The 14,137-nt window shown below is 41.5% G+C and overlaps 1 protein-coding gene across 1 annotated transcript; it reads right to left on the bottom strand.

Moving 5' to 3' along the window:
- Window positions 1–2,227: 2,227 nt before the first annotated feature.
- sdhaf3 (succinate dehydrogenase complex assembly factor 3) lies at window positions 2,228–12,249 on the bottom strand. Its single transcript, XM_076105770.1, has 2 exons — window positions 11,921–12,249; window positions 2,228–3,929 (listed from the first exon to the last, which is right to left on the bottom strand). The coding sequence occupies exons 1-2, from the start codon at window positions 12,095–12,097 to the stop codon at window positions 3,735–3,737; spliced, it is 372 nt and encodes a 123-aa protein (XP_075961885.1). The 5' UTR covers window positions 12,098–12,249; the 3' UTR covers window positions 2,228–3,734.
- Between the last annotated feature and the right edge of the window lie 1,888 nt (window positions 12,250–14,137).

Below are 14,137 nucleotides of genomic sequence, written 5' to 3'. Positions count from 1 at the left end.
GCCCACATAAAAGAGGAGGAAGACAGTCCAGAACACCACCACAATGGGCTCCATTCCCACCACAACATCAGCAGTACTCAAGACCAGGCCTGGCAGGACCACCTCCCTTCATGAGACCCCCACAGCGACAGATGCCCATGCTGCCACCAGGACCATGGGGCGGTGCCGACCAATAGAATATACAAGGGCGCCAACTAACATGAGTCAAGTTTTGTTTTCACAGGTGGAGAACACAGAGGCATCCGCTGACAGGAGAAAGCAGTTGCCTATTGTATCACCAGGCAGCTGGCTGTGGATGGGGTCCACAGGTGTAAGTGGTACTGACCAATAGGGGGGACTGGACCATGGGAGGTTCATTTTATAGCCAAGATACATAGATGACATAGGGGTACCAAGGGGGGTGTCTAATGAATTTAAAGCCAGCAATCAAATAGCTGCAGGTTTAGAATCTGTTTTCTCTCGAAGGGTGTCATTCAATAAAAATGTCAATTGGATCAATTACATTTACTATAATCAACAGCGTTTTGTAAACTTCACCAGGGACGCCATATCAGGACTGCATGCACAGCTAGCGAAGACTAGTTTAATGACCTTGCAGAATAGCATTAGATATGATTTTAGCTGAGAGGGGCGGAGTTTGGATCCGCCTGTGGTACTTTCGTTCCAAATAACACAGTTTCTGATGGATCGGTGACCAAGGCGCTGGCCGGATTGACGACGCTCAGCCAAGAGCTAGCAGAGGACTCTGGTGTCGATAATCCAGTCACCGACTGGTAGGAGGGGCAATCAGTTATGTGTCGACGATGAGGAAGAATTTGAACTTCTGATGGCCACTGTTTAGTTGAGGCCACCATCGATGCCATAGCAGGACTTCACAAGCAGCTCCTGAACATCTTCACTGAGATCCTGAAGGACCTGATTAGGCCCAGATGGACTTCTAAACACATCCGGTGAGATACTGGAAATTTGGAAAATAGACTGATTGTTTTGTTTGATTATTTTGAGGATTGTTTTTGTTTTATTGGGTTATAATGGGATTTCAGGGTGCAATAATTAAGAAATGTAATTTTGTCAAGTGTAAGAAAGAGCAGACAAGGCTTCTCAGAAATTTTTCTCTAGCCCTCAGGATGGAGCCTGGACTCGATGCAGGACCATTCCCACCTCCATCATCTACAGCCCCACCACCTGGACACCAGAGGACTTCAACCGGAATCGACTGTTATTGTGTGTAGAGAGGCAAGCGTAGGGTGATCAGATAGGGATGAAAGAAAAAAATACTTGAATTGTTGTTTGCTATTGTTTAGATAGGGGAACTCATCCTCTGATTGCTTGAGGGGGTTGTGTTTCCAGGGTATTATTTAATCCGCTGTGAACAGCGGAGTAGGGGGGAGTTGTAGGAAATTTGGGTTTAGAACTGTGCTTTAAGAAATTATAATAGTGTTTAATAATTCATAATTAAGAAATCATAATTAGAAGTGTCTTGGAATACATAATTAGAAGATTCATAATTGTAGAAGTGTTTTAGGATTTGTAGTTTTAGAAGTGTATCTTAGTAGCACCTTTATATTTGCTTGTGAAACTTGTGAAGGTTTTTGCCAAAAGTTGCAAATCCTTATCTTTATATAGAATGTTTACCATAGAAGTGTTAAGCCATAAAATACAGTCATTGAATGTTTTAAACTGTAAAGAATAGTATGTTGGGAGTAAGGGACAGATAGATTTCTAGACAGGCAATTACAGGTCATACCCGTGCGAGGGTCCTGCGAGGAGGAGGAGCCAGCTGGATTTAGCCAATAGGAACTACGGACACGAGGGGATGTTTTTTGAACTATGTAAGGCGGGGAAGAAAGAAAGTCCGGCCTCTTGCTCCTGTACCACTGGGTGGGTGGTAACGACTTTTGGGGTGAGCAGGTCATATTCGGTGTAACTGTAAATGATGTACTCCACTATGCAATTGTTTTAGCATGAGAGGTATTAAATGCTTTGTTTATAATTGAAACCGGTTCTCTTTGTGTAAGAGGCTGGATTACATGCGGTTTCCACACAGTCTAGAGGTTCCATGAACCTAACAATAGCAACAGCAGAATAAGCTGTTTGGCATCGACAGAGAAGATTTGGCAAATTTTTCATGGGCGCAACCCACATACTCAGCTGTGCTGCTCATCCCACAAATGCATGTTCCTTACAAATGGGGCACCATTTAAAAGGGAAATAAAAAGGCTTTCCAACGGTATAACATTTATTGCCAAGAAGCATTGTTACAACAGAGAAATAATCTACCAAACACTAATTTCCGAACTTTTTGTTCGATGTTTATGTAGTTATAATAAATTAAAAAATTATTGAATAGTTTTAAGTAAAAAACCTTCAACCTTTCTCGGGAAAGAACCCCGATCCGAAGTGTTAAATAAATGTTAATAACTAATAAATATAAATGATTCTGGCCCTTCAAAAAGAAGCATAAAAGCATGAACGTCATTTAGCAGCATTTAATATATGACGTCATTACATAGACTTTCTCTCAGCCCCCCCCACTCTGACTGACATCCATCGTCCATGGCTTAGACTGAAGTGGACGTATTCATCGTGACGCAACGGTTTGAAGTCTCAAGTTTTGTGTTTTTGGCCGTCACTATCTTGGCTTTTTGCAAGCAGTGAGCAGAAGTGACCATATTTGGACTGAGGAGGAGTGACTTAGAGACACCGTATATAGCTCTGATAGCGACCTGTCAATCAGTGTGTAGCCCCGCCCTAAAGCATACTCTGCTTTATGGTCTATTTGACTCTAAATGGACCATAATGTACTAAATGAACATCATGCTGTATTGAAGAAGACTTGAAACTAGAGATTGAGAACATAAACTCATGTTTACAATGTTTACTGAGGTAATAAATCAAGAGAGAAGTAGAGTCATTTTCTCATAGACTTCTATACAACCAGACTTATTTTTGCATCCAGAGAGAAACTTCCATACTGGCTTCACTTGTCAGAAGCAGAGGTTGCCGCCTGGCTGTACGAGAGCATTATAAAAGAGGTGGGGGTTCCAAAATGTGAAGTTAAGTGAGAGACCAATAAATGGTCAGGCCTTTCTAAATATCAAACATGAGTTCTTCTCCAGATATTTGAATTGACAACCAAAACAGTGTCTATGAGAAGAGAGAAGAAGGTTCAGAGCAGCCTTATATTTGGAACAGATGCAGGACAAAGACTCATTGCATCATTGTGATGTCTGAACTCGGTGCGTCAGCTACCATGTTGGCTTTTATCACAGCGCTAACATCCCCCCCTCAACACACACAGCTCATGGATTCATGTGCTCATATTTCCACATGGATAAAGAGGGCTTCACCCCAACAACGGCACTGAGGCTGAAAGAAGCATCGCTTATGTGAGCTCTGGGTGCATTCGCGTCTCGGTGCCTTTCCTTCACGAGAAACAAACACATTTATATTCATGCAAAAAAAATAAAATAACAAAGGAAACTAATTAGTGCCACCTTAATGCACCCGTGGAGGAGCACGAGGCACCGCTTTTACAGACAAGCACAGGAAGACGGAGCTATTACACAGGACTTTAATATAATCAAATATTCTTAAATGCCTCTACTCGGCCTTTGAGTACCACTTCTCATCTGAAGCATTCAGAGGTAATATATTAATGATCTGAATCCATCATAGAACCATCTGGTTTTTGTTTTGTTGCTGTCCCGGGCCCGTTTCTGTGCCCTGCTGCTTCACTTGCTGTCCTCCTGGATGTCAAACTGTCTGGTGGATTTGGTGGACTCCAGCATGAGTTCGTACAGTTGGCCTATCTGGTCTTCCTGGAAGCTGCCCAGTTTCCCCTCCGGCAGGTTGGCTCCGAACTTGACCGAGCTGTTTTGTTCCCCCGCTGACTCCAGTACCTGAGTCTGCATGGTGGCCTTGTAGTTCTGGAGGAGGGGGGGGGGGCACAGAGAGGAATAGCAGCAGTGTTTAGCACCTGGTCTTCCGTGTTAGTCTAAATGGCAAGTGGGAGTTTTTAAACATACAAACATATTTCAACCGTAGCTCATATAATAAGTCTATAATAAACTGTGTAGCCGAAATACTGAGACTTAGACCCTTAAGGACAAAAATGTCCCAATTGAAACCCCAATTATTATTATTTTTTATCTTACGGCCATTGCAGTATAATATTATGCATTCTACTATATCAATCAATCAATCAAAATGTATTGGTATAGCACATTTTAGAATACAACAAAGGTTGCCCAAAGTGCTGCACATAGATAAGCAGTCATTCAATCGAAAAGACTGGATTAATAAAAGTAAGTGACGTTAAAATCAAGACAAACTGACACGAATCACACAAAAGTGCCAAGTTAAGATCAAAGGTGATAGGCCAGGGAAAAGAAATAGGTTTCTAAGGTAAGGTGGATGACAAACCTAACATGAAGGGGAAGGTTGTTCCAGAGCTTAGAAGCAGCAACAGAGAAGGACATGTATGTAACATGTATGTATGCATGTTTTCATAAAACGCATGCATTAAACAAATATATATAATATGCATCTTCTAAATGGCTGCTTTACTTATTCAAGATACTATAAGGTGATAGAGAAGGTGCAGTAAAGATGGTCAGGAACGTCCATTCACTCTTCTCATGATTGATAGACGAGGCCGACTGAGAATTGGGTCGCGATGGTTTGTCATTTCTAAAAAAGTGGGTCCCCAGACAACACGTTTCAGAAACCCTGCACTAGAGTACCAAATGTGGATTAATCCGCTGCTGGAAGTAGTCCCCAAAACACTTATTTGTGTAAGGTTTATATTACTGAGCATTTTTTTTTAAATGAAACGATGGACCAATGGACTTGAGTGGGACAGACAGGTTAGGGAAGTCTAAAGTGTTGACAGACTGACTATCACATTGTTGGTTTTGGTCTTTTTATGGCATTTGTTGACAAGAGAAGGAAAACTTCAGCCGTACATGACACGTCATCGCGTGAGTACTTTTAACATGTTCAACACATTGCGTCCTTTCCTTATGGAGCAGCTCTGTAGAGATGACAGCTCACATACATGGCATAACTCCAGCCAGTCTGTTTGTCTACATGTCCTATTTGTGCAGTGTAGTGGGGGGCTAACTCCCAAATGAATGCTGTTGAACATCAAACTGATGCATTCAGGTGCATCGACCGGTGTGTTTTTGACATTAATTCCACTTTAGCTTGGATTATGTTTTCATGCTTTGATCATGAATTGATGAATAGCTCCTATTAACTTTGATTGTATGTTGCGATCATGATATGATACAATGGTTTACGTGAGTGATTGTGTAGGTGAAACACCAGGTTATGTTGGATGTCAAGCATTTCTGAGGGAGTATATTCAAATTCAAGCATATTCCTTATCTTGAAAACATAAACATTAAAATAACCAGAGCCAAAAATATAAAAATGTGACCACAATTATTACAAGTACAGGACCCCATAATGTCTGGCTTTACACTAAACCTCTAACTGAAGTTGTCTCTGTAAGATCAGACAGATGTTCTTAGAATAAAAGCAAAGTGATGGTTGACTCTGACTGATGTGGCTCAGTGACAGAGCTCCGATAGTGACAGTGTCATAGATCCTCCAGCGAGAAATAACAGCACATTTCTAATTCTCCACTAGTCCATCACAATTAGTCCTCCTTGAATGGGAAAAAGATTCATGTTTATTAATATATAGTAAACTCAAGGTTATGTTCTCTAATTTACAGTATTGACATCGCTCGTGGCCGATCTGTACACATAGATGTCCTCTCCTTACGGGGTGAACCGGCTAGTTAGCCTAATAGCCTGTGTGCGACGAGCCAAAGCTGTCGGCGCTGCGTATGAATCATCCCGAGCAGAACCACGACCCGCCTCCATCTCTTTCACTTCTGAATAGCGGTCTGTCGTTTGAACAGAGAGCACACAGTGAATGTCTGATGTTTGCCCCTCCAGAGAGCATCTTGGGCGTTCAGAACACATTCACTGCTGAGCGATAAGAAGCCGTTCATCTGAGAGGCTTCTTCCTGCACATAATGTAATTATGTTGAACATTTGCCAAAGAGGAAATATCCTCCCCGAGGCAGCTTAAAGGAACACGCCAACAGTTTGACACACTCATGCTTGTCCTTTATGACTGTATCATTCAAGGCCTTAACTAGGAAAGTCTAGGTGAGTAAATGAATGGATCCGTAACATTAGCAGGGGTCTGCGTGAAGGCTTCTGGTGACATCATCACTTTGGTTTTATTAAAAGCAAATCTGATGAATCCTAAAAAGTCTTTTCTGGGAATGTCACCTGAGTCATGCAGCCGTCACACTCACAGTCATGTCAGGCCAGTGTTTGTTTTAAAGGGTCATTCTGTTCTTTGGTTTGAACCACACACTCATTTAAGTCTAAGAACGCTGTCAATCCCCACCTTCAGCACTCTGCACAGTGACATAAACAGTGCTGTCCATGGTCTCCACACAACAGGTAGGCGATGTTGTCACCTCACGTTTCGGCCTACAATTTGGCTTTTTTTCTATTGATATGTAAAGCTTAAACAGAGGGTGCAGAAATACATCTCACCCACACTTCAGTCCCCTCATTGCGCAGGGCCCGATGTGCTCATAATTGTTTAATCAGCAGCCTGATCAATACACTCACGTGCCGGCGCCACCAATTATGTTTAAATTGGGCCCGCAAATGGAAATCAATGTGAGGCTTGGTTTCCATCAAACACATTCCTGGTAGAGGCTCCCCTCCAACAGCCAGCTAAGCCCCAATGTTTCACGTTTACTTGTATCACTCAGCCGGTCCTAACATTGGTAGTCTGTCGGCACATCATTACCAAGCGTTAGCATGTATATGCTACGCTAGCTACCAAAGGTATACTAAATGTATACCATGCCCCCAGGAAGATAATTACAAAGTTGCTGAACAGTGGAATTAGCGGGTCCATCACTTGATGCCATGGGGCCCAAAAGTACTTTTTCCCCATAGACTTCAATTTGAAAACAGACGCCTGTAACTCAGCAGATGACTTTTTTTGATGTGAATCACCATCAACGACACATGAATAGTAATTATCTAAATTAGGTCCAACAAGCTGTAAAATAGCTGAATCCAGAGTTGAAAGTAACTCTGCATTCAGCTATTAGTACATTTTACTTCCCCCATTCATGTGAATGAGAACGAGGCTGGACCAAGAGCTTACACTTTAGCTTCTATCTTCAACGTTTTCACAGCTGATTCAGTTTGACTTCCTGGAGAGATCCTTCAAACACATATTGTAGACCCTTCTGTCCACAATCACTTTTTAAAAAAAAAATAAAACTGTGATAATATTTATTCAGGGAGTAAAGTTAGTGACAGTGTGGACTCCATGGCGAACAAAACTGAATTTTCCTCTTTGGCTAACGGAATTGACTAAAAACAGTGTCAAAGAAAACCCAGAGTCAAAATTTGAGTGGGATTATTATTTTTTTGTGAACTTCGGGATTTGGGGTGTTTTTGTGAAACATAAGAATATTTTGGTTTTGTATTGTTGTTGGGTTGAGTATCGATGTGTACGGTGTACATTAGATTGGTGTGCTATCCTTATTAGATTTGATAAAACCATTAAAAAAAGGAAAACTACAAATGAAACAAAAACTGACTGAGCACCCTAAAGAGACCTGGCAGGCACCCCTAACTAAATAATACAGATGAAAGAAATAGAACACAGTAAGTCAAACTGTCACAGCAGGTGTTTTTCTGCAATCATGTCAATATCTCTTCGTTTCCTCTTTACAATACTCCCTCATTTTTTCCTTTGCTTCCTACAAACACATTTCTCTCCGTCTCTTTGGGGAACGCTTGTTCGTCCCAACGGAGCAGATTTATTACTAGCGGAGAACTCCCATGGGTGCCTCTGAAATAAATGGATTACACGCTGAACACTCAGTGCTTGTAATCTCATTGAGTCTTGCTCCGCGTCTGTTCCGACTCGTCTGTATTTTTCTGAGGAAGCCGAGATACAGAGACAATTCACCTCCGTTTGACAGAATGGACGGAGAGGAGAACAGGACTAGGGAGACAGTCAGGGCAGAGTTTGTGTTATTCGGGCTTTGCTATACTCATTACATAACACAATGTGGTGTGTTCTCGGCAGCTATCAAATACAGCAATTGGTGCAAATGGGAAAGGCGTGTGGGAATTACATGTGTGTTGTTTACTAATACGGTGTGTGATTGGACCCCACAATCACACACCGTGTGATTGTGGGGATGCCCATTAGCTTGTTGAAGCTAATGGGCATCCTGCTAAATGAAATTATTTTATTTGCATCTAAATTAAACAAAACGAATGTCCATCCTGGCCTCTGGACTTGACAATGACAGAAGAGTGAATGAGCTCTGGTGTTATTAGCTATTATTTAATGCGGTTAGAGATATCTAGCATGCTAAATATCTGGATCTGTCGGGGAGCCACAGCCAAAGGGAGCGCAGGACACGGGTTAAGGGAAAAGTTGGCGGAAGGGTCGCCTGTGTTGCGTTTGCAACAAGGACCAACGATAGTGTTGTTGCACCTATGGGTGTTGGATGTTTGCATGAATAAACATAACACATATCGCAGTGACTGATTTACATAGGGGAATACAACAAGATATTCAGATTCAATCCATATTTGCGTTTAGCCTTTCAAACATGACTTTCACTGCGTTCTTTCTCCCGCACGCTCCTTTATTGATGGGGCAGTCTAGCATGACAGCACCACAGACGTTCAAAGATTCATCCGAGAACCTCAATGCAAGCTTTGGATTTTAAAAAATGAAATTGAATACAGCATCAGGAGAGAACCACAGCAGCTGTTGAACCCAGCCGCTATTCCTGGAAAAGAAGGCGGTGGAAGGTGGGGGCCAGACGGATGCGACGGGGTGGAAGTATTTGTTTGTGTTTAAAACATTATTATTTATTTTCTGATATGCTACTTGATTCATCCATCGCTTGACTGCCAGTTCATTACGCTCACGTACAAACAGTGGCAGCGAACTGAAGATGAAATCCAGAAGTCCTCATTGGCTAGGGCGATGTCAGCATCATGTTCTGCTCTTTGTGTGTCCACATGGGGCCAACAGTGCAGCTCAGGTGTTTTTCTCACCAACTTATCGTGGACAATTATTCAATTATTCAATTACTCAAACTAAGTTTTGCCTAGAAATGTTTCCATTTGACATACAGCCAAAGAAGAGTGTAAATATGACAAAAGCCACTCGTCCCCTAATTGGAACCAATGCAAATGGCTTCTGGGTTTGACAACAATGCATACTGATACAGTGAGGCATAATGAAAGTGACTTCCTCCCCGGTGGCTTCACAGCTATGGCAATGACAGAAGGAGCTCTCAGGAATCCATCTGCAATCACCATCTACTTCATTAGATAAATTGGCTGCAGATGGGTGATTTACCATCCCCCAGCAGTGCATAATTGTGCTAGAAAACATTAGCTCTCCCCCGTAGTGACATAAAAAAAGACCTGGCGCAATCTCGTGATTATTTTGGGAACTAGAGGACAAATTGCAAATATACTGATCCCCCATCAGCACATGAATCCAGGTCTAACTCCAACTCCACTGAGGTTTCTCCCAGACTTTAGCATCAGATCACATTAGGCCTGCGTTAATTAATATACTAAAATAAAATCATATGCAATGAAAATAATAAAATTAAAATGGATATTTTTGTGCTAAATTCCTGCTAATTTGCAAGTCTTTGCATCAAAATATGACTTAAAATAAGGTTCTTCATCTTCAGTGCATTTGACTCTGTAATAAAACAGAGCAGATGGCAAACCAAGTATTCAGTATATTACTCTACTCTGGACTACAGCTGCAACGTTCAGGGACCTTTTTCACAGGCTGATGCTGTAGGGTGCAAGCACAGCACCATGACCAAGCCTAGAGGACAAATGGTGCAATTACAATTTAGGGTCCGTCACATGATGTCATGGCACCCCAAAAAAGACTTTTCACCATAGACTTAGAGACATCTGTAACTCGACGGATTCTTTTTTGTGAGGTGAATCAACTTCCCAGTATGAACAATTAACTAGCCCTTATTTAAATCATTATGTCCTAAAAGTTATAAAATGCACTAAAAGTTGAAGCCAGAATTATTTCCCTTCCTCCTTCATGTGGATGAGGCCGAGAACAAGACTGGACCGAGGGCTGGGAGGCGCCAGGGTGCTTGCTCTACGGGCCCACTGATGCGAAAGACTTGGAAGTTAAACCTTTTTTGCTTCATGAGCCACTTTCATCGCAACGAACGTGTCCCAGCCTTCACCGCTGTGTCCAGGCCTCTTAACTCATCCATGGGCATCAGCAGCGGAGTTTACAATGAACGGACCACGCAGCACAAACATCAAAATCACAATCGCTCATGTTCATTTTATTATTAATATTCGATTAATTGTGCAGCCTTACTGTAGCTATATTTCTCCGGAAGGAAACACAATTTGGATAATTTTTGTTTTATTATCATAATTATTCCAAAACAAACACAAGGCAACACACACTACTAGACTAGACCACTGGTATACTGGTGAAGAAGATGCATATCTGCTGATACAAGAACAATGTTTGTTATACAACTTATTTTAATATATTGGTCAATTATGAAGTGAGTGTTGATTGTGTATACAATACTTCAACCAATCAAATCATGATATTCTAATGAGACTGAAAAATACCAAATCAAAGGGCCTCGTACTAAGATTTGTTTTGTCAAACTACCATTTCCAACAATAATGAACCTTCAAGCTCAACATTTCCCTGTTCCCATAGTCGGATAGATTGGCCAACATGATCAGATGGTGTATGGAATACATTTTATATAATAATGTATATATGATTCCATACCGGGGTGGGCTCGGCACTACATTCTGTTTAGCCGGCAGTGACAGCTGTGAGTCTCACAGTGTGAAAAACAGAGTTTAACTTTCCCACAGACCTTCACTGACTGTCTTGTGATTCCAAATAATAAAGTCCCCTGGGTCCAACAATAACACGTGTTCAATACTTACAATATTTACATTGTGACGGTGTGAGTTAGAACTATGAGCCAACCATAAATACTCAGTCTACTATCACCTCCAACTGTCCCTCCATGTTGGCCTCCTGGTTCCTGACACTGCTCTGCCATCATGTGGTGACGGACTGACATCACACGGCAATGCATCGGCCAGCAGAGACGACATTACTGAGGACAGGTCAAGTCAAAGAGGACCTTGGGTGCAGACAGCATTTACAACACTGAGGTCATGTCCGTAGTCATTTTACAGGGAAATCTGGTTCTTTAACATTCTACAACTGATGCCTCACGGTGGGTCCTACAGGCTGATTCACGTTTTGCCAGACTCAATATGACCCCTTTCAGGCTTAAAAATAATATTTCATTCATTATTTCTCCACCACAACATTTCAGAACTATTCTCAACAGCGTGCTTTGAAACAGCATGTAGACTTCTATTTTGGGAAACAAAACAATAATGCTTTATTTTACAAGTCCATAATATCCTATGAATGTAGATGACATTTCCTGGAAATAACTACGCAATCTGCAACGTTACCGGACACAGGAAACTGAGTTCAGTTTGAGTTTTAGTTTTGCTACATTTAAAAAAATGAATGTATTGTGGTTAATTCGGGATAAATCAACAAAGCAGCACTTTAATAGCTCAGTCCACATATCTATATCTATTATTATATCTGATTTCAGACCTAATGAAGCTGTACACTCTGTTGGAATAAATGAATTGTAAGACGGAGGGCATGTTGTGAGTGAGGTCTGAGGGTTCCCCCAGCAGCAATCATGGAACCCTGTTTTTAGATTGAGAGATTAATGAACGGGGTTTGGTTGGTGCCGTATGAGATGCAATGGTTTTACCTCCCACTCTGCCATGAAGCCCTTCGCCTCCTCAGCTGCAGCACCTTTGTGTCTTCTGAACTCGTCTTTCACATACTGGTCGCCGAGGGCTCTTAAATCTATCGGCAGGAACCGATGCAGGACCAGAATCCTCTTGTACAAAGACCGGACTTTGGAGACATGACCCGAGGCAGCCATAAATAAAGTCGAGGGACGCTAACTAACGGTGTCTGTTTCAATAACACTTCTAATAGTATTCATGTATTTGAGTGACTGACCCAACGGAGTTAAAGGAGAGCGACAGAAAACGACATTAACGAGGATAGTTATTTAACACACATGTCCTTGTTTATCCCGGAAGTGTGTTCTTCTGGTTAGCAGGCTAGCGAACGGGCACATTAGCGACACCTACTGGGCTGGAGCAGTCACAGGGACACATAAAAAGAACAAAGGATACAATGCACATTTCCACATAAATATATATTTATATGCACTTGGCAAACAGTTAATATACGAACAGTGGTTCCTAACCGTGGCTCCAGATCCTTGACTGGGTCAAAATTGCTGCTGATATTAACTACATTATATCTGCTCACTTCTGTAAACACAACAGCATGATTAAATATGATCACATTGTGTTTTAATCGATGAAGATCAAAGAGTTTCTTTGAGTTGTTTTTCACAAGAGGTTTGAACATAAAACCCACATTGTATGTAATAGAATGGCGGAGTGAATTTAAATCAATCTCTGGGACTCCAATTTATTTACAAAACGCCATTACTACTTTGTTACAGCCTCTACAGTCTGAGAAGTTAACAAAAGCTGTCAGACAAATATTTACCTCTGAGATGTAGTGTTTAGTGGCGTTTAGTGGAGTGATACGCACGTACTATAGATCTCATTTGTGCTCGTGGATTTTGATTTACCTTCATAGCTTCCATCAAACTTTAAAGTCCCTCCTGCACGCTTTCTGCATTGAGTTGGTATGAGACTGGGAAGACGGTGTGTCCTGGTTAATGCTTGCAGCTAGAGAGGTAACACAAGAGAGCACTGGGTTTAGCCCAAATGAACTGCTGTTTGCGCACACCGTATGCGGTCCCTTACCTACATTGTCTGGTAACTGGAAAGAAGCAGAGCCTCCTAAAAACTTGATTGAGTACATTAACAGTTTTCGACACAGGCTTTACACAGCTGGAGAACTAGCTCGGGAGAATCTGTCCGCAGCTCAGGTCAAGATGAAACATAGCTGTGAATTAATCACATCTCTGGACTGATAAAGTGCAGCTGTCTTTCTGTTCACATTCTGACAGGTGTCTCAGAAGTATTTCCATTCGCTGACTGACTGTGATGCTGAACTCCATCAACCAGAGAGAGCTCTTCTTCCTCCCAATAGTCTGAACTCAAGGTAATGTTGATGAGGCTGATGTATAGCAGTATGATGGATTAGTGTCTCAGTGTCTAGCAATGTATTTATATGCTTTTTGAATCTATGTTTGAAATGATCAAGCCTGCAGAAGTCATGAAGTGAAAGAATTAATTTTATTTATCTGAGTAATTGGACATATTTTGAACAATATCTTAAGTGGAAATTCTTAATGAAAGGAAAGACCTCAAATGTTACAAAGTCTAGTTATGTTCTGAATCTAAATACTGATTTTTCTATTTAGTTTTCAATGTAGATTTGGTGATGCATGGTGTTTTAATACAACACGTGTTCTTTGTGGTTTTCTCCAGACTCTGTTGGACTTCACACGTCCATATCTACCAGGAGCTGATCGGGGCCGCCAGGACAAATCCTTCTACGACAAGAGCCGTGTTCCAGAGATGCTTATTCCTCCTCCACATTCACCACCAACTCCTGCTCTTCCTCCAAACGGAGAACGCCCCTCCCCATCTCTGTTCCCCACCACCAGTTTCTCCACAAGCAAGTTAATGGAGATCTGAAAGCAGAGACCGTCCAACCAAGCTCCCTAAATAATTTGCTCTGTTACTGTGTACCTGTAAGCCTTTGCACTGATTATTCATTAAATTCCATCATTGTCTGCAGTCATCAGATCAGTCTTGTTTGTGTCCACAGGAATTCACATGAAACAGATGCATTCATATTAGAGATCCTGTTGAGTTTGTGTAACTTTGAATGAAATTTTCTCGTCATTTTTTTTTTTAAATCATATTTTTTATTTTAGTTTGCCAGCAGACACCTTTGCTTACTTTTAATGTTTCTATAAGTCACCCTT

This window comes from Anarhichas minor, unplaced genomic scaffold (genome assembly GCF_050575085.1).
Source record: "Anarhichas minor isolate MPS153535 unplaced genomic scaffold, ASM5057508v1 ptg000033l, whole genome shotgun sequence".
NCBI classification, from domain to species: Eukaryota; Metazoa; Chordata; class Actinopteri; order Perciformes; family Anarhichadidae; genus Anarhichas; species Anarhichas minor.
Note: the sequence above shows the minus strand (reverse complement) of the source record. Positions and strands in the feature narration are given on the sequence as shown.